The sequence below is a fragment of the Hemibagrus wyckioides genome, linkage group LG06 (assembly GCF_019097595.1).
Source record: "Hemibagrus wyckioides isolate EC202008001 linkage group LG06, SWU_Hwy_1.0, whole genome shotgun sequence".
Taxonomy (NCBI): domain Eukaryota; kingdom Metazoa; phylum Chordata; class Actinopteri; order Siluriformes; family Bagridae; genus Hemibagrus; species Hemibagrus wyckioides.
The window spans coordinates 1,313,308-1,339,572 of NC_080715.1; the positions used below are offsets into that span (position 1 = coordinate 1,313,308).

The 26,265-nt window shown below is 42.0% G+C and overlaps 2 protein-coding genes across 2 annotated transcripts in view; both read left to right on the plus strand.

The window, feature by feature from the left end:
• The first annotated feature begins 11,853 nt into the window (after window positions 1-11,853).
• On the plus strand, window positions 11,854-17,664 carry zc3h15 (zinc finger CCCH-type containing 15). Its single transcript, XM_058393533.1, has 10 exons — window positions 11,854-12,031; window positions 12,766-12,867; window positions 13,140-13,248; window positions 13,571-13,723; window positions 13,814-13,905; window positions 14,162-14,347; window positions 14,608-14,754; window positions 15,223-15,330; window positions 15,457-15,595; window positions 16,378-17,664. The coding sequence occupies exons 1-10, from the start codon at window positions 11,957-11,959 to the stop codon at window positions 16,581-16,583; spliced, it is 1,317 nt and encodes a 438-aa protein (XP_058249516.1). The 5' UTR covers window positions 11,854-11,956; the 3' UTR covers window positions 16,584-17,664.
• A 2,622-nt stretch (window positions 17,665-20,286) lies between these two features.
• itgav (integrin, alpha V) overlaps window positions 20,287-26,265 on the plus strand; it is a 46,542-nt gene continuing 40,563 nt past the window's right edge. Inside the window, exons 1-2 of the mRNA XM_058391953.1 lie at window positions 20,287-20,762; window positions 21,513-21,643. Coding sequence (XP_058247936.1) covers window positions 20,599-20,762; window positions 21,513-21,643 — 295 coding nt within the window. The 5' untranslated portion in view covers window positions 20,287-20,598. The remainder of the gene's footprint in view (window positions 20,763-21,512; window positions 21,644-26,265) is intronic.

Below are 26,265 nucleotides of genomic sequence, written 5' to 3' on the forward strand. Positions count from 1 at the left end.
CACAATGCTACTCGAGGACAAATCAGATTTTACTGATCTGAATGTGGAGCTCGGAAGCAGTGGCGGCCGGTCAATAGGAAGCGCCGGACAAACGAGTGTGTGTATGTGTGTATATATAGAGAGCCTGAGCTGATTGGCTTGTTTCAAATTTTCCTTGGCACTCTGCTCCCTGGACCCACCCACTTTTGTTGTTAGCAAATCAATTTTGTTTTTATATTATTTGGCCTCATGTGATTAGACCATTCTCAATGAGACTCATTAGCACTCAGCAAATGGTCAGTTAACGGACAGGTACTGATTAATGTGGAATCTCGAGAGGAAAGAAAATTTGGTTCTATCTTTCCCAAAATACCCTTTCACAAGGCGTTCGGAGGAAGAAAAGGAAAGAATGAAGGAGCTTGGAGCAGATCGACCCAATCTGCAAATTCAGCAGCAGTCACATGATGGGGGTGGAGCGTCCACTCGGGGCTTTTCCAGCACTTCTTATTGAATGCATTGTTCATGATGTCAATGGAAAAGAGACTGGTCACTGAGATGACTGACTTTAACCAGAGTCTCACTGAGAAATTTGCAAGCCAGAAAGAAAGGAGGCCTTTGATTAGGCAACTTTCCAGTGTGCGTGTGTGTGTGTGTGTGTGTTTTGTTTGTGTGTGTGTGTGTGTTTTGTTTGTTTGTGTGTGTGTGTGTTTTGTTTGTTTGTGTGTGTGTGTGTTTTGTTTGTTTGTGTGTGTGTGTGTGTGTTTTGTTTCTTTGTTTGTGTGTGTGTGTGTTTTGTTTGTTTGTGTGTGTGTGTGTGTTTTGTTTGTTTGTGTGTGTGTGTGTGTGTGTTTTGTTTCTTTGTTTGTGTGTGTGTTTTGTTTGTGTGTGTGTGTGTTTTGTTTGTTTGTGTGTGTGTGTGTTTTGTTTGTTTGTGTGTGTGTGTGTGTGTGTGTTTTGTTTGTTTGTGTGTGTGTTTTGTTTCTTTGTTTGTGTGTGTGTTTTGTTTGTTTGTGTGTGTGTGTGTTTTGTTTCTTTGTTTGTGTGTGTGTGTGTGTGTTTTGTTTCTTTGTGTGTGTGTGTGTGTGTTTTGTTTGTTTGTGTGTGTGTGTGTTTTGTTTCTTTGTTTGTGTGTGTGTGTGTTTTGTTTGTTTGTGTGTGTGTGTGTGTGTGTGTGTTTTGTTTCTTTGTTTGTGTGTGTGTGTGTTTTGTTTCTTTGTTTGTGTGTGTGTGTGTTTTGTTTGTTTGTGTGTGTGTGTGTGTGTGTGTGTGTGTGTGTGTTTTGTTTCTTTGTGTGTATGTGTGTGTGTCTGTTTTGTTTCTTTGTTTGTGTGTGTGTGTGTGTTTTGTTTGTTTGTGTGTGTGTGTGTGTGTGTGTGTTTTGTTTCTTTGTGTGTATGTGTGTGTGTGTGTTTTGTTTCTTTGTGTGTGTGTGTGTGTGTCTGTTTTGTTTCTTTGTTTGTGTGTGTGTGTTTTGTTTGTTTGTGTGTGTGTGTGTGTGTTTTGTTTGTTTGTGTGTGTGTGTGTGTGTGTGTTTTGTTTCTTTGTGTGTATGTGTGTGTGTGTGTTTTGTTTCTTTGTTTGTGTGTGTGTGTGTTTTGTTTGTGTGTGTGTGTGTGTCTGTTTTGCTTCTTTGTTTGTGTGTGTGTGTGTGTTCATTCTGATAATAATCCCACACTGAAGTCACCTTCACTGATCATACTACATTTATTGCATGTTTTAACAGTTGATTTGGGATATGCAGAAGTTTTCCACATGATAACAGATGCTTATTTTGGAAAATAAAAGACTCTCAGCATTAAAGATTTTTTTTTCAATCACCTTTATAAATAAATTCTGAGTAAATGCTAAGATTAAGATCCTAAATTAAGGGCTTTGACTAGGTTCTGAACACAACCTCTGACTTTTACAGCAGATCTATATAACACATATTCCATAAAAAACATTCTTAAAGACAAACAAGACAAATGTGCTTGCTAGTGTGAAAGAACCTGAATTTTATTACCCTACATTATCATGTAAATGTTCAAACAGCAGCCTCCGACAGACATCTGGGGTTTTTTAAATGCTTAGCAAACAATCAGCCCTTTTGGTTAATTAGCACTTTAATTTCTCATCCCCAAAGTCCTCATTAAAATCATCTGAACCAGTTTCAGAGCGCTATCTGGCTGCAATCCAATCACACTGGCAAACAAGCTCCATGATAAATCATCTCTCAGCTCCCAGTGTCTCTCCCTCTGTCTCCGGCTCGGGGTTGGTGATGGAGAGCAGTTTCTTTACTTACTATTAAACAGAAATAATACCACACACACCTAATCACTGGACTGAGCAGTGAACAGTTTAACTGCAGATCTTTTTAAACCTGCATGAAATCTCAGAGGTTCTCAGCGATGAAGGAGTTTAGCTGCTGCGTTTTTTCTGTCTGTTGAAGTCAAATGTCACACAGCCTCATGAATTCATACAGAGATTACATCAGAATTACAGACGTCCCTCTACTTTACTTTCTACTTACACACTAACACACACATTCTATATAAATTACATTCACATTTACACTAGAGCTTTATTCTAGACATAGATTTATAATCCCACTCTCTGTGTATAATGATTTATAATCCCACTCTCAGTGTTTATAATGATTTATAATCCCACTCTCAGTGTTTATAATGATTTATAATCCCACTCTCAGTGTTTATAATGATTTATAATCCCACTCTCAGTGTTTATAATGATTTATAATCCCACTCTCAGTGTTTATAATGATTTATAATCCCACTCTCTGTGTTTATAATGATTTATAATCCCACTCTCAGTGTTTATAATGATTTATAATCCCACTCTCTGTGTTTATAATGATTTATAATCCCACTCTCTGTGTTTATAATGATTTATAATCCCACTCTCAGTGTTTATAATGATTTATAATCCCACTCTCAGTGAATATAATGATTTATAATCCCACTCTCTGTGTTTATAATGATTTATAATCCCACTCTCTGTGTTTATAATGATTTATAATCCCACTCTCTGTGTTTATAATGATTTATAATCCCACTCTCTGTGTTTATAATGATTTATAATCCCACTCTCAGTGTTTATAATGATTTATAATCCCACTCTCAGTGAATATAATGATTTATAATCCCACTCTCTGTGTTTATAATGATTTATAATCCCACTCTCTGTGTATATAATGATTTATATTCCCATTCTCTGTTGTGAGAGAGAGAGAGAGAGAGAGAGCAAGAGAGAGAGAGAGAGAGAGAGAGTTGACTTGAAGTTTATAAAAGTCCAGCAGCAGTTTTTGGTCCTTGCTTTCCTAGTCTTTGAATATCAGAACAATATTAAACATTCATACATAACTCATAAGGTGTGTGTGTGTGTGTGTGTGTGTGACATATGGCGCATGCTGTAGGTGTCTGAAATATTAAAGTGTTGTGTCAGCAAGGGCAAGCGCACAGCAGGTGAACCGATCAACTGGGCCGAGAGGCAGAAACACACACACACACACACACACACACACACACCTAACACAATTACACTTTAAATGGGTGTAAGGCAGTATATCTGGCATAAAACACAATAAAGCAGTAATTAGATTTTGTTGAAACATAAAAGGCAACATCAAAGCCATGGTCATCAAACACACTGAGTCAGGACAGATGATATCTCCAGACGGTGATTGCAGGCCAGATGTCCTGATGTCCAGCATGACACAGACGTTTGACTCATTCCTGCACGCCTGGGTCCTGTGTGGCTCGGATAATCCTCTCTGTGAGATTCTCACATCTAACACACGGCACAGAGACACAGTTTCCTGCTGATCTGTTGATCTGGGTTTGAGGGAAGCTCCTGGTTTAAGGTGTATTAAGATAACAGTGTGGTGAAAGTCTCACATCAGCTCTGTCTAATCTCTTCTACCAGAGTCGGATTAGACGAGTGATTATGTGGATTTAGATTATTAAAATGACCTGTATGAAGATCACCCACAGACCTCGTCAGAGCTGCAAGATAACAACATAATGCATCCAAGTACATAACAAATGTGTGGGTTCTTCTGGTCCGCACAGGAGACCACACCAAGCCTCTATCCTCTCCTCTCCATCCTCTCCTCTCCATCCTCTCCTCTCCAGCCTCTTCTCTCCATCCTCTCCTCTCCAGCCTCTTCTCTCCATCCTCTCCTCTCCAGCCTCTCCTCTCCATCCTCTCCTCTCCATCCTCTCCTCTCCAGCCTCTCCTCTCCATCCTCTCCTCTCCAGCCTCTCCTCTCCATCCTCTCCTCTCCATCCTCTCCTCTCCATCCTCTCCTCTCCAGCCTCTCCTCTCCAGCCTCTCCTCTCCAGCCTCTCCTCTCCATCCTCTCCTCTCCAGCCTCTCCTCTCCATCCTCTCCTCTCCAGCCTCTCCTCTCCATCCTCTCCTCTCCAGCCTCTCCTCTCCATCCTCTCCTCTCCATCCTCTCCTCTCCATCCTCTCCTCTCCATCCTCTTCTCTCCATCCTCTCCTCTCCAGCCTCTCCTCTCCATCCTCTCCTCTCCAGCCTCTCCTCTCCATCCTCTCCTCTCCAGCCTCTTCTCTCCATCCTCTCCTCTCCATCCTCTCCTCTCCATCCTCTCCTCTCCATCCTCTCCTCTCCAGCCTCTCCTCTCCATCCTCTCCTCTACAGCAAGGCACAAACAAGGTTGTAGTTGCAAATCCTGGCTCTTATTGAGAACACTGACGTGGTTGACTGCAGCCATTGTAGCAGGTCACTGGGGCTGTTAGAACCTAGAGGATAATGGAGATCATGATGGCAGAGATGGATCATCAGCCTGCAGTTGAACCTTAGGACCAGTCAACAAGGACAACATGTTCACACCTCAGCAGAAGGGGTATGGACTGTGACTTCGCTGGAGAGGAGGAGTCTTTTTCATGAAAGTGGGAGTGGTTCTCCATCAGAGAGAGAGCTCCATCACCAGATTGGGAGCAGTGTGGTGTAATGGAGCATCTAAAAGCATCTTAAGGTGCGAAGTTTGAAGACCTATAGTGCAGTGGTGGCTCATTGGTTAAGGTTCTGGGTACTCATTAAGTTGTGGGTTCACTGATGTGTTCCTGAACAAGGCACTTTCAGGTCCAGGAGGCTGTATCACTGCTGACCCTGCACTCTGACCATAACTTCATAACAATCTGAAGAACAAGAACAAAAAAGTTCTTCTTCATCATCATCAACCCAGTATCGTATCCATGGTGGCCTGGCTAAACCTCCTCCCACCTCTTCTGAGGCACTTGTGTGATGGTCAGGTGTATAAATCACCAGAGCAGCTCAAGGTCAGAAACTCTCTCTGCTGAAACTCCTGAAAAGGGCTTAACAATGTGTGTTTCACTGACAGCAACTTAACCCCAGGTCAGCAGGTACAGGAACATCTTATCTCATCTTATCAGCATGCACTCTCCAAGGTCAGCATTGCCCCATGGTGGTGTGAGTGTGAAAATCATCTCCCATCACCTTCCTCGTGGTCCATCCTAGGTGAGTGTTTTCCTCAGGACGTAGTTGCAGGAGGATGTCCAGATGTTAAACACTGCCCCAGGTTGTTCAGAGCAGTGAAGCAGAACACCAGTTATGAAATGGAGCTATGAATTCTCTGGACACCAGCAGAAATCATGTGGAACCGTCGCTGACCCGAGAGTGTTTAATGCAAATACTGCATCAGCTCCATGTCTCTGAGGGTCAGTCCTGGCCTGGTGCACACACACTACACACACTACACACACTACACACACTACACACACTGCTACATCCACACAGTCTTCTCAAAGACACACAAGGTCTTCCTGCCAACTATTTTTCACAAATAAGCACATTTTTTATTCACACACACACACACACACACATGCATCTTCATTTAGGTGTTACTTTTTCTGGCATGTGGAGGAACCAAAGGACAAGTGTGTGTGTGTGTGTGTGTGTGTGTGTGTGTCAGCTCTTTTTAACTCTGTATTGATTTTATCACACTCAGCTTTCCATTTTAAGGCTGAATTAATGCAAGCACTGTCCTAAATGCCACATTCAGTTCTGCTGGGAGATTAAAGGAGGAAGGAAAGTGCGAGAGAGCAACAGAGGGATGGAGAGAGAGAGAGAGAGAGAGAGAGAGAGAGAGAGAGAGAGAGAGAGAGAGAGAGAGTGAATTAAAGCTTATACTGCCCCCTGTTGAAAATGTTATTGTGTTACTTGTATCTGTCTGTCTGTTAATCTCTCTGTCTTTATATTTATCTGTCTGTCTGTCTGTCTGTCTGTCTTTTTATCTTTCTGTTTGTTTCTATATCTGTCTGTCTTTATATGTCACTCTTCACTCTTTATCTATGTTTGTTTCCTTGTTTGTCTCTTTACCTTTCAGTATATCTGTCTGTCCCTTTATCTGTCTGTCTCTTTATCTGTCTGTCCCTTTATCTGTCTGTCTCTTTATCTGTCTGTCTCTTTATCTGTCTGTCCCTTTATCTGTCTGTCTCTTTATCTGTCTGTCTCTTTATCTGTCTGTCTCTTTATCTGTCTGTCCCTTTACCTGTCTGTCTCTTTATCTGTCTGTGCCTTTATCTGTCTGTCTCTTTATCTGTCTGTCTCTTTATCTGTCTGTCCCTTTATCTGTCTGTGCCTTTATCTGTCTGTCTCTTTATCTGTCTGTCTCTTTATCTGTCTGTCCCTTTATCTGTCTGTGCCTTTATCTGTCTGTCTCTTTATCTGTCTGTCTCTTTATCTGTCTGTCCCTTTATCTGTCTGTCTCTTTATCTGTCTGTCTCTTTATCTGTCTGTCTCTTTACCTTTCAGTATATCTGTCTGTCCCTTTATCTGTCTGTATCTTTATCTGTCTGTCCCTTTATCTGTCTGTCTCTTTATCTGTCTGTCTCTTTACCTTTCAGTATATCTGTCTGTCCCTTTATCTGTCTGTCCCTTTATCTGTCTGTCCCTTTATCTGTCTGTCTCTTTATCTGTCTGTCCCTTTACCTGTCTGTCTCTTTATCTGTCTGTCCCTTTATCTGTCTGTCTCTTTATCTGTCTGTCTCTTTACCTTTCAGTATATCTGTCTGTCCCTTTATCTGTCTGTCTCTTTATCTGTCTGTCCCTTTACCTGTCTGTCTCTTTATCTGTCTGTCTCTTTATCTGTCTGTGCCTTTATCTGTCTGTCTCTTTATCTGTCTGTCTCTTTATCTGTCTGTGCCTTTATCTGTCTGTCTCTTTATCTGTCTGTCTCTTTATCTGTCTGTGCCTTTATCTGTCTGTCCCTTTATCTGTCTGTCCCTTTACCTGTCTGTCTCTTTAGCTGTCTGTCCCTTTATCTGTCTGTCTCTTTATCTGTCTGTCTCTTTACCTTTCAGTATATCTGTCTGTCCCTTTATCTGTCTGTCCCTTTATCTGTCTGTCTCTTTATCTGTCTGTCTCATTATCTGTCTGTCCCTTTATTTGTCTGTCTCTTTATCTGTCTGTCTCTTTATCTCTCTGTCCCTTTATCTGTCTGTCTCTTTATCTGTCTGTCTCATTATCTGTCTGTCCCTTTATCTGTCTGTTTCTTTATCTGTCTGTCTCATTATCTGTCTGTCCCTTTATCTGTCTGTGCATTTATCTGTCTGTCCCTTTATCTGTCTGTCTCTTTATCTGTCTGTCCCTTTATCTGTCTGTCCCTTTATCTGTCTGTCTCTTTATCTGTCTGTGCATTTATCTGTCTGTCCCTTTATCTGTCTGTGCATTTATCTGTCTGTCCCTTTATCTGTCTGTCCCTTTATCTGTCTGTGCATTTATCTGTCTGTCCCTTTATCTGTCTGTGCATTTATCTGTCTGTCCCTTTATCTGTCTGTGCATTTATCTGTCTGTCCCTTTATCTGTCTGTCCCTTTATCTGTCTGTGCATTTATCTGTCTGTCCCTTTATCTGTCTGTCTCTTTATCTGTCTGTGCATTTATCTGTCTGTCCCTTTATCTGTCTGTCCCTTTAACTGTCTGTCTCTTTATCTCACTGTCTCTTAACATTTCATTGTATCTTTTCACCTGTCTGTCTCTCTTCTACCACTTCACCTGTCTGTCTGTTCATCAGTTCAGTATTTTATCTCTTGGCAGTTGAACTGATTTTTCTGATGTAAATGATTTTCTTTGTAAATGTTTTTTTTCTCTGATTTCAGCTTCAGTGATGTTCTAAAGAGAGCTGTAACACACACACACACACACACACACAGATGTATAAAGAGAGTTTTTCCTCCTCTTTGTCCTGAAGCTGAGGTTCTCTGTTCCTCAGTAACTGAACCTCAGGTACGAGGCGAGGCGGGTGACACGGCCGCAGCGTCTCGGTGTGAAGAACGTGTCAGAGTTTCTGCCCCACAGCTCGAGTCGCCTCATCTCATCTTCTGTCCTGTCGGAGAGCGCTGACTCACAGGAAGTGGAGCTCAGCGGGGCGTGGACTGTGTGTGTGTGTGTGTGTGTTTGTCCTCTATTAGAAATCTTTCAGACGGTGAGCTGAGCACCAGAGCGCTGAACCATTTCACTGTTTCATTTAAAGCAGTGACACATGAATCAGGGTTTCATCACACACTGACAGACGGAATGAGGAAAGCAATAAACCCCCAACCCCACACACACACACACACACACACACACTTTGTGTATTTACTTGTTTATTAGGAGAGAGATTTACAGCACTGCAGCGACGCCTCTGAACTGACAGCAGGCTCATTCTCAGCAGATCTCATGTCACATGATGCTTTACTGCTCAGGAGCGCTCTTCTTACAGCCTTTAACATCACTGTAGATTTGGCATTTTAATAAAAATACGTATTCAGATTTATTTTTATATATTTCATTTTGTCTCATATTTGATTATTATATTTGTATTATATATTTCTTTTTTGTGTTAATATTGATTTTATTTTTATAATATAATGTTTAATTACAAATTGTTCAACATGGATAAAAAGTGTTTAGAAATAAAGTGTCATTTAATTAGACAGTTACACACACACACACACACACACATCAGTAATGTGACATATATGATATTAAGGATACAACAAAATAACTAAATAAATAAAAGCCCATTATTTTCAATGTGTGTGTGTGTGTGTGTGTGTCTAAGTGTCTGTGCAATTCACCAATTGGTATTCTGTCTAACTACCTTTCTAACACACACACACACACACACACTTACCTAAGGGTGGGTTAAGCCCCTCCCCATACATCCTGATTTTTATGATAAATAATAGTCATATATCGGATTATTTACAGAGTAGAAAATGGTGTGTGTTTTGGTTAATATTCATTCATAACATTCCTGTCTGTCTGTACAGGTCTCTCTGTGTGTGTGTGTGTGTGTGTGTGTGTGTGTGTGTGTGTGTGTGGTGATTAGTGTTGTGTATTCCTGATCCAGAGTGTGTGAGCTGTAGTTAACCCTGATGTCACACTGCCCCCTGCTGGACCATCATCATCCTCATTATTTAAACTCATTGGCTTATGCTGTTTACATGCTGACTCCGCCCACTTTTCCTCATCAGACTCATTCAGAGAGTTATGAATTATTCAGTATTCAGTTTATTCAGTACAGTAATAAGGTGAATATTTAGCTGTACTTTTCTATTAAAACTGCTTTAAGAGCAGAGATGATCAGTGAACAGACAGATTCATTTATTTTAGTAACACAGTTTTCCATAAAAAAGCCTAACCCTTTAAAAGCAAAAAAAAACAGATAAAAATCTGAAATATAAACTGAACTTTAATTCTATCTGTGCCTGAATTTGACATTATTAATATCTTAAAATACCTGATTACATTTATTTCTATTCTGTCCCTATTTTATGATAAGGGTGCGCTAACTTTTGCACTGGACACTTTTCTATGTGAGAGTTCAGGAATGAATGAGACTGTGGGATGGACGAAGAGAACGTGAAGAGAACTCCCCCGAGGTTTAGAACAGAGTGGTGAGACAGGTTTAGAACAGAACAGTGAGACAGGTTTAGAACAGAGTGGTGAGACAGGTTTAGAACAGAACAGTGAGACAGGTTTAGAACAGAACAGTGAGACAGGTTTAGAACAGAGTGGTGAGACAGGTTTAGAACAGAACAGTGAGACAGGTTTAGAACAGAGCATTGAGACAGGTTTAGAACAGAACAGTGAGACAGGTTTAGAACAGAGCAGTGAGACAGGTTTAGAACAGAACAGTGAGACAGGTTTAGAACAGAGCAGTGAGACAGGTTTAGAACAGAGTGGTGAGACAGGTTTAGAACAGAGCAGTGAGACAGGTTTAGAACAGAGCAGTGAGACAGGTTTAGAACAGAACGGTGAGACAGGTTTAGAACAGAGTGGTGAGACAGGTTTAGAACAGAGCAGTGAGACAGGTTTAGAACAGAACGGTGAGACAGGTTTAGAACAGAGTGGTGAGACAGGTTTAGAACAGAGCAGTGAGACAGGTTTAGAACAGAACAGTGAGACAGGTTTAGAACAGAGCAGTGAGACAGGTTTAGAACAGAACAGTGAGACAGGTTTAGAACAGAGCAGTGAGACAGGTTTAGAACAGAGTGGTGAGACAGGTTTAGAACAGAGCAGTGAGACAGGTTTAGAACAGAGCAGTGAGACAGGTTTAGAACAGAACGGTGAGACAGGTTTAGAACAGAGTGGTGAGACAGGTTTAGAACAGAGCAGTGAGACAGGTTTAGAACAGAACGGTGAGACAGGTTTAGAACAGAGTGGTGAGACAGGTTTAGAACAGAGCAGTGAGACAGGTTTAGAACAGAGCAGTGAGACAGGTTTAGAACTTTTTAAATATTATTATTATATATTTATTCATTCTTTTATTTTTCTTAACTTTACAACAGATCAGATGTGAGACAGATCTCAATCAATAATAATAATAATAATGATAATAATGATAATAATAATGATAATAATAATAATAATAATAATAATAATAATAATAATAATAATAATAATAATGATAATAATGATAATGATAATGATAATAATAATAATGATAATAATAATAATGATAATAATAATAATAATAATAATGATAATGATGATGATAATGATGATGATAATAATAATAATGATAATAATAATGATAATAATAATGATAATGATAATAATAATAATGATAATAATGATAATGATAATGATAATAATAATAATGATAATAATAATAATGATAATAATAATAATAATAATAATGATAATGATAATGATGATGATAATAATAATGATAAAAATAATGATAATGATAATAATAATAATAATAATAATAATAATGATAATGATAATGATAATAATAATAATAATAATAATAATGATGATGATAATAATAATAATGATAATAATAATAACAATGATAATGATGATAATAATAATAATAATAATAATGATGATAATAATGATAATAATAATAATAATAATGATAATAATAATGATAATGATAATAATAATGATGATAATAATAATAATAATAATAATAATAATAATAATAATAATGATAATAATAATAATAATAATAATAATAATAATAATAATAATTTTATTCAATAATAATGCAATTATTTTATTTAACAATTATTATTATTATTATTATTGTTGTTGTTGTTAAGATTTTAATTGTATTAATGTGTAATTTAAATGATTAGCCCAGCTCTACCCTGGTCTTGTCCTGCCTCAGTAAAATATCTCAGTAAGATAATGATTGTATTAAATGATTGAATTTATTTTCTAACATTAAATTGATTTATTTTATTGATTGTAGTTTTTAGTTGAATGTTTTCACCTTTTTTTAGTATCGAAACTTTTACTTCTCATTGCTCCATTGAACACATGCGTGTACCAACACAAGCTGCACAGTGCTGCTTTTACCCATAATGCAGCGCGCGGCCTACGTTATTGATCGCGAACACTCTGTGTTGGTGTACCCCTGGCTGTTTCACGTTAGCGCCGCTGAGCAAAGGACCTGGATTCGGGCGGGTTTATTACAGAGACACCGCGACAGACATGCCGCCGAAGAAACCAGCTCAACCCACTGGCAATAAGAAAACCCAGGAGAAGAAGAAGGAGAAGATTATTGAAGTGAGTAAAGGAGAACGCGATTAAAATGATTAGTCAGTCTCACACGGAGCAGCCATGCTGAACTTTCGGCCTAGTGGCCCCTAGGCTAGCTCATTTTCTTTAACTTGGTAGGCTGTTCCCACCTGTATCGAGAGAAAGTGTGGATTTCTGCTTCAGGATTGGCTGGACAATCTCCTTCTTTTGCGCTCTGATTGGCCCAAAACGTGCTGTCAAATCGGCGTGTAGGGCTAGTCTGGATTATTAGCCAATTACAGCACAGGAGGCGGGGTTTATTCAGAAACGGGTGCGAAACGTAACATTAAATATTAACTCGCCAGCCGCCAAACACGTCAACGTAGCCGGCTAGCTAGCTAATGACAGCCAGCGATGTGTGATTGATTATGAATTAAAATATATCTGTAATAAGTTTCTAATTAAGGTTAGATATAAATGTTTCATTTTACCCGCCCATGTAAATGAGAAAAAGATTTGCGAACGGTTAGCAAGTCTAGCTAACACAATTCCTTATCTGTTCTGTGGCTAGCAGTGTGTTAGCTAACGTGCGCGAGCTGCAATCACGTCACTGATAAAGTACATGTTTAAAAACGAATAATTTAATAAACAGACTATCTTCATTAACTAGTGGTGTTAAACCCTACTGGTAACTTTGTTAGTATATTAGTCTGCTTGATTATGCTAGTTATTCCAAGTTCTCTCTCTCTGTGTGTGTGTGTGTGTGTGTGTGTGTGTGTTAGGACAAGACTTTCGGACTGAAGAATAAAAAGGGAGCCAAACAACAGAAGTTCATCAAAGCCGTCACACAGCAGGTCAAATATGGCCAACAGAACTCCCGACAGGTGAGTGAGTGTGTGTGTGTGAGAGTGTGTGTGTGTGAGAGTGTGTGTGTGTGAGAGTGTGTGTGTGTGTGAGAGTGTGTGTGTGTGAGAGTGTGTGTGTGTGAGAGTGTGTGTGTGTGAGAGTGTGTGTGTGTGAGAGTGTGTGTGTGTGAGAGTGTGTGTGTGTGAGAGTGTGTGTGTGTGAGAGTGTGTGTGTGTGAGAGTGTGTGTGTGTGAGAGTGTGTGTGTGTGTGTGTTACAGTTGTGTGATTTGTGTGACCTGTATTTTACAGGTTGCTGCTGCTGAAGCTGACAAGACCAAGAAAGCGGACAAGAAGAAGGAGATCTCTGAGCTGAATGAACTCTTTAAACCTGTAGTGGCTGCACAGAAAGTCAGCAAAGGTGAGGGGGGGGTGGGGGGGTCATCAGGGTCTCCCACATAGGTATGTTTGTATGTATGCACCTGTCTGTCTTCTCTGTCTATCTCTCTGATTTATTCTCTCTCTCCTCCCTCTCTCTCTCTTTCTCCTCCCTCTCTCTCTCTCTCTCTCTCTCTCTCTCTCTTTCTCCTCCCTCTCTCTCTCTCTCTCTCTCTCTCTCTCTCTCTCTCTTTCTCCTCCCTCTCTCTCTCTCTCTCTCTTTCTCCTCCCTCTCTCTCTCTCTCTCCCTCCTCTCTCCCTCTTCCCTCCCTCTCTCCTCTCCCCCCTCTCTCTCTGTTCTTCAGGTGTGGATCCGAAGTCTGTTCTGTGTGCATTCTTTAAACAAGGCCAGTGCACTAAAGGGGATAAGTGTAAGTTCTCTCATGACCTGAGTCTGGACAGGAAGTGTGAGAAGCGCAGTGTGTATGTGGACGTTCGAGAGGAGGAGTTGGAGAAAGGCAAGTCTCACTGTCCATTCTGTGTGTGTGAGAGAGAGAGAGAGAGAGAGAGAAGTTAAGTGTGATGATTTTGTTCATTGTGAAATACAGACACGATGGAGAACTGGGATGAGAAGAAGTTGGAGGAAGTTGTCAACAAGAAGCACGGAGAGGCTGAGAAGAAGAAGGCCAAGACTCAGATTGTACGTTTCTCCTCAGGGCCACAGTGGTGTTCTCAGGGGCTTCTCTTTATGGGGTTCTCCTTGTGGGGTTCTTCTCATAGGGTTCTCCTCTTCTGAGTGTTTGATTTAACACACAGTATTAGAGATGAATGTTGTTGTTGTTTTATGTATAAAAAGTAGAACAGGTTTTAGATCAATCTACTGCCATAGGTTCCCTCATCCACTTCCTACCTCACCTCCTGGAGGACTGTAGAGAATAATGTGTGTGTGTGTGCAGGTGTGTAAGTACTTCCTGGAGGCTATAGAGAATAATAAGTACGGGTGGTTCTGGGTGTGTCCGGCGGGAGGAGATGGCTGTATGTATCGTCACGCTCTACCCGTGGGCTTCGTCCTGAAGAAAGACAAGAAGAAGGAGGAGAACGAGGAGGAGCAGATCTCACTGGAGGAACTCATCGAGAACGAGGTGAAGACTCTCACAGGAAACAGAAATAAATGATAACTCTAACGGTCTCATGAACTGAAACACAGAGTTCAGATAAGCCTGGTTTCTAAAAGATTTTACACAGAAGGAGTTAAAGAGGATTATTATATACAATTAAATAAAACTTCACTTAAAATTCATTTTAAAATCAAGTTTAAAAAAAAGTTTATAAACCAAAAAGTGTTAGGAACATTTAAATAAATAATATAATTTTAAGAAACGTGTTTCTGTGTGTGTGTTAGCGAGCGGCTCTGGGGCCAAATGTGACTCGGATCACTCTGGAGACGTTTCTGGCCTGGAAGAAGAGGAAGAGGCAGGAGAAGATCGCTAAAGCTCAGCAGGACATGGAGAGGAAGAAGGCAGACTTTAAAGCAGGAAAAGCTCTTGGGGTGAGTTCAGGTTTACACCGCACTAACCACCTCCTATTAAACTGACCACCACACTAACCACCTCCTATGACACTGAACACTACACTGACCTGTGGTCAAGTCTCTAATGCTGCCCAGTGTTAAATAACTGCAGTGATCTGACAGGGGCAGCAGGGGTCAGTACAGGTTAAACACAGTGTTGGGAGTGTTACAGTGCATCAGAAATGTTTATAATCCCTTTTCTTTTATAAAATCGTTATTATTTCTAAGACTTTGTAACAGCAGCTGTTTCAGCCATAGATCTACATGTTACTATGGAAACCTGTGAGACACTGTAATATAGCAGTTTGCAGCTACATTCAGCTACATTCTCTCTGTAATGCTGTAAGTGTTAATACAGCTGTGTGGTCATTTATAATCCCTTCTGAACTCTCCGCTGAGGAGGAGGAGGATGAGTGTAATGTCTTCTCCTCAATGTTACCTGTACAGGTGAGCGGGCGAGAAGTTTTCGAGTTCCGGCCCGAGCTGGTTAACGATGATGACGAGGAAGCAGACGACACCAAATACACCAATGTGGACGATGAGTTTATAGAGCAGGTGACCAGCTGCGTCCATCTTCACATGACCACTCTGTTATCCCTCACTTATTAACACTTATTACACCCTGTGTAATGCACTTATTAACACACTGTGTAATCTGATGACGTGTGTGTGTGTGTGTAGGAGGAGGAGGAGGATGATGAGCAGTGCCAGGACATCGATATCGCCCGGTTTGTTCTGAAAGAGGTGGACAACACGGGGATAACGGTGGCGGCGGCGGACAGGTTCACCTCCCGAGTTCAGCCGAGCAGCGAGACAGACGGTGAGACGTGAAGGAGAAACAGTAGTGTGTAAACATCTAAGACGCTGGTGTTGCCATGGCAACGCCTCAAAATGCAGTTCTGCTGTGTTTCTGCAAAACATGTAGATCACTCACTTATGGTTCCATTACAACATGGTGACAAGAGCGATTTATTACAGGAGATAAAAACTTAAACTGTAACAGAGTGGACGAGTAAAGAGACAGACAGAGTGGACGAGTAAAGAGACAGACAGAGTGGACGAGTAAAGAGACGGACAGAGTGGACGAGTAAAGAGACAGACAGAGTGGACGAGTAAAGAGACGGACAGAGTGGACGAGTAAAGAGACGGACAGAGTGGACGAGTAAAGAGACGGACAGAGTGGACGAGTAAAGAGACGGACAGAGTGGACGAGTAAAGAGACGGACAGAGTGGACGAGTAAAGAGACGGACAGAGTGGACGAGTAAAGAGACGGACAGAGTGGACGAGTAAAGAGACGGACAGAGTGGACGAGTAAAGAGACGGACAGAGTGGACGAGTAAAGAGACGGACAGAGTGGACGAGTAAAGAGACAGACAGAGTGGACGAGTAAAGAGACAGACAGAGTGGACGAGTAAAGAGACGGACAGAGTGGACGAGTAAAGAGACGGACAGTGGGGAGGGACAGACGGACAGATGGGGGGCAGACAGGACAGACAGTTAAAAGAGGAAAAAAAATACATGCACAGTAAACAGTCAGAAAATGCACTTGGTGACAAACCGTGTGTGTGTGTGTGTGTGTGTGTGTGTGTGTGTGTGTATAGACCACAAACTGAGCGAGGCTTCGGGTGGAGTGGAGAACGGTGAGGACCACACGCTGGAGGAGGACGGCAGCACTGACAGTGACGGAGGCGGGGCCGGGGATGAGGACGCAGAGTCAGAGGCGGTGCCTGTAGATGAGAATCTCTTCACGGGGGAGGATCTGGACGAACTGGAGGAGGAGCTTAACACACTCGACCTGGACGAGTAACACAGCCTCAACATGAACATTTTTTTTTCTTTTTTTTTTCTTTTTTTTCCCCCTCTCTCCACCAATCAGATCATCCGTAGAGGAAAGAGCTCAGTGGACATGAGAGTGAAGGTGATCTTCAGGGTCATGTGATTCTGTGGTCCAGACTGCTTTCATTCGGTGGTAATGAATTTAATATCAGACGTTTTTTTCCTCATCGTAATAAAAACAAAGGTTTCAGCGCGTTATTCTACTCAAAGACGAGTCCTTGGACCAAGAGCTGCTTTCAGTCAGCCATCTTTTGTCCAAACGGTGAACAGAATTGTGCTACTTTCCAAACGGGACCTCGGTGCCTACAGAGGCAGCCTACTACTTAATGGAATTCAGCAGGGGCGGAGCCTTGGGTCAGCCTGCTCGGCCAATCACGACAGCTTACCTGATAGTGATATTTCACCTGTTTGACTTGAATACTGTTTTTACACAATGTCATGATTTAGCAGCAAGGCTAGCAAGCTAACATACTAATGTTAGCCAGTTAACATATTGTTGTGTAGCCTGTAAGCGAACTCTACAGCTAAGTTTGCTTGCAAGCAACATAAAATACAGTATTGTCCTAATGTAAAGCCTTTGGTTATCTGAATTATGTAGCCATGAAAAATCCCAGGAAAGCTATAGCAACATCCGCGCAGCCCTCTGTTAGCATGAGCTGACTAACATGTTAGCATAATGAATTGTTAGCTATCTGCTTATGTAGCCAAGTTTGCAACTGAACTCTTCAGTGTTAGCTGAACTGCTGTGTTGTGTAATGTGTGCTAACATCCTGCACACTCTGCTAATGCTAGCATGCCAACTAGCTAGCTAATGCAGCATCCTAGCTAACGTTAAGTGTTTCATTAAATGGTGTAAAATGTCACATGATCAAGTTTACCCTAAGCTCCGCCCCCTGTGTGTGAATCAGCTGTTAGAGTTCTGACAAAATAAAGGTTTCACCTGCTGAGTGTGTGATCTGAAGGGTGTACAGGTGTGTGTGTGTGTGTGTGTGTGTGTGTGTGTTTTATCCTTTTGGCCAAGGTGAAAGTGTAAATAAAGCATATTCCAGACAGATTGAACAGCTTGTGTGTGTTATTAGCATTAGGTGTGTGTGTGAGATTAGCATTAGGTGGTCAGGCACGTGCACAGCTTTACCACTAGGGGTCACTGTAACACAGCAAGAAAAAAAACTGTCATCAGGGACTGGAAGAAATCGGTCACTTCCTGAGAGAAAGAGGTTTTATTTAGACATAGTTAGGTTTATTTAGCTGTGTGTGTGTGTGAAAGATATTAATGAAGGAATGTCTGTAAAAACATGGCTATAAACAACAGCAGCTTCCTCCAGGAATAATCCCCTAACCCTGCCCCCTGTGTGACATCATCAGATCAGTATTGTTTTTGTTTACAGACTGAGTAAAACTCTATACTCCCTGTGATGAGATTCAGCTGACTAACTGCTCTGGTCAGGGATGTCCAGTGAAACAGGTGACCCACTTGGCTTTGTTTCAGATTGTCTGTTCTTCACAACCCCGTCTCTCTCTCTTTCCTTCTCTGTCTGTTTCTCACTCTCTGTCTTTCTCCCTATCCCTCTCTCTCTCTCTCTCCCTGTCTCTCTCTCTCTTTCTCCCTATCCCTCTCTCTCTCTCTCTGTGTCTCCCCCCCCCCTCTCTCTGTCTCTCTCTCTTTCTCCCTATCCCTCTGTCTCGCTCTCTCTGTGTCTCTCTCTCCCCCACTCTCTCTCTGTCTCTCTCTCTTTCTCCCTATCCCTCTGTCTCTCTCTCTGTCTGTCTCCCCCCCCCTCCTTCTCCCTATCCCTCTCTCTCTCCCCGTCTCTCTCTCTTTCTCCCTATCCCTCTCTCTCTCTCTCTCTCTCTTTATGAAATGTCTCCTCTGTGAGTCAGGCTGTGTGCTGAACAGTGGATTTTCCCCTCATCAGGAAAACAGTGATTAGTGAACCACACACTGCCTCACATGGTGCAGAACCAACACACACAGAGTGCTTTGGCGTGTGTGTGTGTGTGTGTGTGTGTGTGCGCCAATCTCAGCATAGCATCTACACCCCTCCTAAATCCTGACTCACAAACATTTTGTTTCCAAATAAGCCCACAGTCTGATCTCTCAGCTGCATTAGTCATGATGTCAGAGTGTCTGTGGAGGAGGAGGATCAACACCAGGCTCAGAGTCTCAGCCACTACTGACCACTGCTGTTATCTCCCTCACACAATGACCTGGAAATGCCCCCCCACTCTCTTTGTCTGTCTGTCTGTCTGTCTCTCTCTCTCTCTCTCTCTCTCTCTCTCCCCCTCCCCCCATACTGTTAATTTATCACTTCCTGTCTATCACACACACACCCTTCACTAAAACAAAACACTCCTCACTTTAATGCAGCGGTGTTGCACAAGGTTACACTCAATAACAAGCTAAAACTCGCCTCCTACTGGATTGACAGGAAAAACTCCCTGGGATGGAAAGGAAGAAACCTTGAGAGGAACCAGGCTCAGAAGGGAACCCATCCTCATTTGGGTGACACTAAACAGTAAATAATGTAACTGTAACTGATTGATTAATGTCCTTTCTACAACAGAAATCAATGACCCATGAGGAACTATTAGGTCATTGTAGTTTCTAAGGTCATTATAAACACTAATTCTTTGCTGTCACAGGCTGACAGATGAAATGGCAGATCTGTGATGGTGTGAAAGTCCCCAAGTGTCTCTGTCCATGGGTGTCTCCTGGTCCACACAGATCCATCCACAGCATCAGTGGGCACCAACAAGTGACCAGACTCCGACCAGGGGTAGGGCAGTGGTCGCACTGGAAACTGGCAAACACTGGGAGCTCAGGAGTGGGGTGTATAGCTCCACAGAGAAAGTAGAGAAAGAAAGAGAAAAATATTAAGTATGATTCTGATCATGTGATGCTTAAAGACAATGTAGATTATGTATAAAGTGCAGGCAGGGACTCCGGCAAGACTAGCTATGACATCATAACTAAAAGGGAGAGCCAGAAGGTCACAGACATGAAGGCTTCCCGGGACATAAAGCGTCCAACCACTTCACAGTCAGCAAACCTGAGCGACTTGTGAGGGTGGTAAGAAGACAGCATCCAAACATCCCAGTCACCAAACACTCTATGACCATGAACCTTCCAGATCTGCTCCTTTACCTAAGAACTATATATTAAAAGCTCGACTAAACAAATGTGTCTTCAGCCTAGACTTAAACATTGAGACTGTGTCTGAATCCCCAACACTAATTGGAAGGCTGTTCCACTTCTCACTCCTCATTATCCAGCAGGTGATACTGTCAGGATGAACACTCCAGGTGGAGATGATGAGAGAGATGATCTATCAGAGGCTCAGCCTGCAGTGATGGGGTAACAGAAGAGAGGTTGAAAAAGAAGGGTAACAGAAGGAAAACATTAACAGGAAAACATTAACCACAGGGCAAAGAACTGCGTGATAAATGAATGAAAAAGTTATAATTTATTACAGATCAGAGTGATTCTGCAGATTAATGTTCAGGTTTGTCCGATCATCTAATGACCAGTCCTTATTAATTAATAATTCTATTAATAATAATTAATTCTCATCAATAAAACTCGGAAATGTAATAAATACTAAAAACACAAATAAATCCCAGCTCGTGAAACGGACAGAAGGAGTTCCTGTTTCTGCGTCATTGCGTCACTTCCTGTCGGGACGTCTTTTCCACAACCGCTTCGCTCGTACATCAACAGCATCGGAGCGGAGCCTCGTCCTCTGCTGAGACAACTTTACTTTAAAGCGTTATAAAGCTTCAATTCGCCCCGGAGAAGGGGTTATAACGGCTTTATATCACCACGGGGGAACTTTAGTAACGCGATAAGAGCTGAAGACGCGCTGGTTTCTGAATAATGACGCAGAACATGGATGTGTGTGTTCAGTAAACTGAGTTAGAGCTGGACTTACTCTACAGGACTGAGAGACAGACAGAGAGACAGACAGACAGACAGACAGACAGCTGCGATGGGGAAACATCTGGATTATTATCTTTATTTCATTTTAACTCTATTCTCCGTGTGTCCTGTAACTCCCTTTAACCTGGACATCGATAATCCGTCGGTTTTTTCCGGACCTCAGGGCAGTTACTTCGGCTTCTCTGTGGATTTCTTCAGTCCCTCTGATAAACTGTGAGTGTGACAATTATTCATATTAATTATCTCATTAATAAACCGGGGGTCTTGTGACGTCACTGCATCACATCAGAGTCCTCGACCTGTCTGATGTCATCATTTATTTTTCCATTAATATTTACACATTAAAAACTTTCGCGTCTTTTCAATGAGACCTCTCTAAAAAGCTCTGGAATGTAGTTTATTATTATTATTATTATTATTATTATTATTATTATTATTATTATTATTATGTAATCACGAAATTCTCTATGAACAATACAGTCTGGTACATTACACTGATTTTAAACCATAAACTAATCAATAATCTTCACACATTTAGTTTTTTCATGGCTTTAAGCTTTAGAAAATTTGTTTGTTTGTTTGTTTGTTTGTTTTGTATTGACTGTGTACAGATGTGATGCTGTTCTCAGTTCTGCAGTGTCACTGGTTTGTTGTAGTGTTCTACATTAAATGCTTCTGATTATTATTAACAAATTTTCAATCTTCTTGGAATTAATCTTTTTATATTCCAAATAAACTTTATTTGAACTCACCTACAGGAAGTGATTCTCGCAGGTCGTGTAGATCTGTTGTTCCTAAGATGGAAAGCTTGTCTGAATATCTATATCTATTGTCTATATTGAATAGACATTAAGAAACTCTTTCTGATTGAGTTGAGTGTCTGTATAGATGATGATTATTGTGTCCTGTAAGTGTGTGAAAGCCCTAAAGGCCCGAGCGTCCCTGTGCTGCTCTCTCCCTCAGGCAGAACATCCTGGTGGGCGCTCCTAAGGCCAACACCTCCTCCTCATCCTCGGTGACGGAGCGAGGAGCCGTGTACGGGTGTCCGTGGCAGTCGGGAGGGACGTGTAAGCAGATAGACTTCGATAACAGCGGTGAGTTCGGCGATGTGCCCTAAAGGCAGCAGTGTGGGTTTCTGGTGTAACACTGAATGCATGAGACAGGGTCCAGTGTCTGGATTATTAAACTGACCAGAATCTCGTGTACATTTATTTCCCTTTTGATGTTTTTACAATGCCCTAAAGGTATTTCAGGTCTAATTCCTAATGCCTTTAAGGCACAATTTTACCCACAGTACATGATGATGTTAAATTCCTTAAAGGCACAGTTGTGTCTCCTGAGTGCCCTAAAGGCTGCAGTTTGTTCTTGTGACGTTTTACTCTATTAAACAGCAGTGCCTCGAGTCCAGAGTTCAGAATGCCTTAAAGGCAGAATTGTAATGTAATAAGCAGTGCTGTTGGATTAATTCAACATTATAGAAAACGTGGCGTGTACTAGCCAAAAGGGGTGTGTCCTAGTCTAAAAGGGTGTCTCCTGGCTGAAAAGGGTGTGTCCTAGTAGAAAGGCTGCTGGTGGTGGGAGAGAGTGGGGTTAATAAAAATTGTTAATAAATACTTAGATATAGACATAGTGTGTGTGTGTCTGTGTGTATGTTTGAGTATATCTGTGTGTTTGTGTTTGTGTCTGCATGTGTGTGTGTTAATGTCAGTAGAGTTCAGAATGCTGTGAAGGCAATGCTGTGTACTGATCAGAGGTGTGAGTTATACAGTGCCTTAAAGGCAGAGTCGTGGTTGTGTTCAGGTCGTAATACTGTGTGATTGATGAGCTTCTGGGCTTCAGTTGTGTCCTGTGTGTGTGTGTGTGTGTGTGTGTGTGTTCAGAGTGCCTGTAGGGTAGACATTTCAGCAGGGGGATGATTTGTCAAGTTCAGACCTGTTAGGAATTTTAGCTCTAATTGCCCTCACACCCTGACAGGGTTTTAGCTGTACTTTGTAGCTGCACTGGTATTTTTATTAGGATTAAAAGTATTTGTACCCCATTGGCTGATTGTGTCACACGTACACGTGTAAGCGGTTACATGACTCGTACTGGGTTTAGTCTCGTTCTGGAGCTTCACTGGGGTCTGTGTGTAGGTTTAAGGTGTGTTCAGGTTCACCACACACACACACACACACACACAGACTTGTTGTAATAGAGACATGCATCATATTTGAATGAATCATTACATTTGAGTGTGTTGTGTTGTGGTGTTTGAGTGTTGTGTTGTTTGAGTGTGTTGTGTTGTGGTGTTTGAGTGTTGTGTTGTGTTGTTTGAGTGTGTTGTGTTGTGTTGTTTGAGTGTGTTGTGTTGTTTGAGTGTGTTGTGTTGTTTGAGTGTGTTGTGTTGTTTGAGTGTGTTGTGTTGTGTTGTTTGAGTGTGTTGTGGTGTTTGAGTGTGTTGTGGTGTTTGAGTGTGTTGTGGTGTTTGTGTGTTGTGTTGTGTTGTTTGAGTGTGTTGTGTTGTGGTGTTTGAGTGTGTTGTGGTGTTTGAGTGTGTTGTGGTGTTTGTGTGTTGTGTTGTGGTGTTTGAGTGTGTTGTGGTGTTTGAGTGTGTTGTGTTGTGGTGTTTGAGGGTGTTGTGTTGTTTGAGTGTGTTGTGTTGTGGTGTTTGAGTGTTGTGTTGTGGTGTTTGAGTGTGTTGTGTTGTGTTGTTTGAGTGTGTTGTGGTGTTTGAGTGTGTTGTGGTGTTTGTGTGTTGTGTTGTGTTGTTTGAGTGTGTTGTGTTGTGTTGTTTGAGTGTGTTGTGGTGTTTGAGTGTGTTGTGGTGTTTGAGTGTGTTGTGTTGTGGTGTTTGAGTGTGTTGTGGTGTTTGTGTGTTGTGTTGTGGTGTTTGAGTGTGTTGTGGTGTTTGAGTGTGTTGTGGTGTTTGAGTGTGTTGTGTTGTTTGAGTGTGTTGTGTTGTGTTGTTTGAGTGTGTTGTGTTGTGGTGTTTGAGTGTGTTGTGGTGTTTGTGTGTTGTGTTGTGGTGTTTGAGTGTGTTGTGGTGTTTGTGTGTTGTGTTGTGGTGTTTGAGTGTGTTGTGGTGTTTGAGTGTGTTGTGTTGTGTTGTTTGAGTGTGTTGTGTTGTTTGAGTGTGTTGTGGTGTTTGAGTGTGTTGTGGTGTTTGAGTGTGTTGTGGTGTTTGAGGGTGTTGTGGTGTTTGAGGGTGTTGTGGTGTTTGAGGGTGTTCTGTTGTGGTGTTTGAGTGTTGTGTTGTGGTGTTTGAGTGTTGTGTTGTGTTGTTTGAGTGTGTTGTGTTGTGGTGTTTGAGTGTTGTGTTGTGTTGTTTGAGTGTGTTGTGTTGTGGTGTTTGAGTGTGTTGTGGTGTTTGAGTGTGTTGTGTTGTTTGAGGGTGTTGTGTTGTTTGAGTGTGTTGTGTTGTGTTGTTTGAGTGTGTTGTGTTGTGGTGTTTGAGTGTGTTGTGGTGTTTGAGTGTGTTGTGGTGTTTGTGTGTTGTGTTGTGGTGTTTGAGTGTGTTGTGGTGTTTGAGGGTGTCGTGGTGTTTGAGTGTGTTGTGGTGTTTGAGTGTGTTGTGTTGTGTTGTTTGAGTGTGTTGTGGTGTTTGAGTGTGTTGTGTCGTGGTGTTTGAGTGTGTTGTGTTGTGTTGTTTGAGTGTGTTGTGGTGTTTGAGTGTGTTGTGTCGTGGTGTTTGAGTGTGTTGTGGTGTTTGAGTGTGTTGTGTTGTGTTGTTTGAGTGTGTTGTGTTGTGGTGTTTGAGTGTGTTGTGTTGTTTGAGGGTGTTGTGTTGTTTGAGTGTGTTGTGTTGTGGTGTTTGAGTGTGTTGTGTTGTTTGAGTGTGTTGTGTTGTGTTGTTTGAGTGTGTTGTGTTGTGGTGTTTGAGTGTGTTGTGGTGTTTGTGTGTTGTGTTGTGGTGTTTGAGTGTGTTGTGGTGTTTGAGTGTGTTGTGGTGTTTGAGTGTGTTGTGTTGTGTTGTTTGAGTGTGTTGTGTTGTGGTGTTTGTGTGTTGTGGTGTTTGAGTGTGTTGTGGTGTTTGAGTGTGTTGTGTTGTTTGAGTGTGTTGTGTTGTGTTGTTTGAGTGTGTTGTGTTGTGGTGTTTGAGTGTGTTGTGGTGTTTGAGTGTGTTGTGTTGTGTTGTTTGAGTGTGTTGTGTTGTGGTGTTTGAGTGTGTTGTGGTGTTTGAGGGTGTTGTGGTGTTTGAGGGTGTTGTGGTGTTTGAGGGTGTTGTGTTGTGGTGTTTGAGTGTGTTGTGGTGTTTGAGGGTGTTGTGGTGTTTGAGGGTGTTGTGGTGTTTGAGGGTGTTGTGTTGTGGTGTTTGAGGGTGTTGTGGTGTTTGAGGGTGTTGTGGTGTTTGAGGGTGTTGTGTTGTGGTGTTTGAGTGTGTTGTGTTGTGGTGTTTGAGGGTGTTGTGGTGTTTGAGGGTGTTGTGGTGTTTGAGGGTGTTGTGTTGTGGTGTTTGAGGGTGTTGTGGTGTTTGAGTGTGTTGTGTTGTGGTGTTTGAGGGTGTTGTGGTGTTTGAGTGTGTTGTGGTGTTTGAGGGTGTTGTGGTGTTTGAGGGTGTTGTGTTGTGGTGTTTGAGGGTGTTGTGTTGTGGTGTTTGAGGGTGTTGTGGTGTTTGAGTGTGTTGTGTTGTGGTGTTTGAGTGTGTTGTGTTGTGTTGTTTGAGTGTGTTGTGTTGTGGTGTTTGAGTGTGTTGTGTTGTGGTGTTTGAGGGTGTTGTGTTGTGTTGTTTGAGTGTGTTGTGGTGTTTGAGTGTGTTGTGTTGTGGTGTTTGAGTGTGTTGTGTTGTGGTGTTTGAGTGTGTTGTGTTGTGGTGTTTGAGGGTGTTGTGTTGTTTGAGTGTGTTGTGGTGTTTGAGTGTGTTGTGTTGTGGTGTTTGAGTGTGTTGTGTTGTGGTGTTTGAGTGTGTTGTGTTGTGTTGTTTGAGTGTGTTGTGTTGTGGTGTTTGAGTGTGTTGTGGTGTTTGAGGGTGTTGTGGTGTTTGAGGGTTTGGTGACTTGAGGGTGTTGTGGTGTTTGAGTGTGTTGTGTTGTGGTGTTTGAGGGTGTTGTGGTGTTTGAGGGTGTTGTGGTGTTTGAGGGTGTTGTGGTGTTTGAGTGTGTTGTGTTGTGGTGTTTGAGTGTGTTGTGTTGTGGTGTTTGAGGGTGTTGTGGTGTTTGAGTGTGTTGTGTTGTGGTGTTTGAGGGTGTTGTGGTGTTTGAGGGTGTTGTGGTGTTTGAGTGTGTTGTGTTGTGGTGTTTGAGGGTGTTGTGGTGTTTGAGTGTGTTGTGTTGTGGTGTTTGAGGGTGTTGTGGTGTTTGAGGGTGTTGTGGTGTTTGAGGGTGTTGTGGTGTGGTGTTTGAGGGTGTTGTGGTGTTTGAGGATGTTGTGGTGTTGTGGTGTTTGAGGGTGTTGTGGTGTTTGAGGGTGTTGTGGTGTTTGAGTGTGTTGTGTTGTGGTGTTTGAGGGTGTTGTGGTGTTTGAGGGTGTTGTGGTGTTTGAGGGTGTTGTGTTGTGGTGTTTGAGGGTGTTGTGGTGTTTGAGGGTGTTGTGGTGTTTGAGGGTGTTGTGTTGTGGTGTTTGAGGGTGTTGTGTTGTTTGAGGGTGTTGTGTTGTGGTGTTTGAGGGTGTTGTGGTGTTTGAGGGTGTTGTGGTGTTTGAGTGTGTTGTGTCGTGGTGTTTGAGGGTGTTGTGGTGTTTGAGGGTGTTGTGTTGTGGTGGTTGAGTGTGTTGTGTCGTGGTGTTTGAGGGTGTTGTGGTG

Excerpts from the sequence above, each read along its gene's own strand:
- zc3h15 (XM_058393533.1), top strand. The coding sequence starts at position 11,957 with ATGCCGCCGAAGAAACCAGCTCAACCCACTGGCAATAAGAAAACCCAG. Across the intron at positions 12,868-13,139 it reads GCCAACAGAACTCCCGACAG|GTTGCTGCTGCTGAAGCTGA; the intron begins GTGAGTGAGTGT and ends TGTATTTTACAG. Across the intron at positions 15,331-15,456 it reads ACGATGAGTTTATAGAGCAG|GAGGAGGAGGAGGATGATGA; the intron begins GTGACCAGCTGC and ends GTGTGTGTGTAG.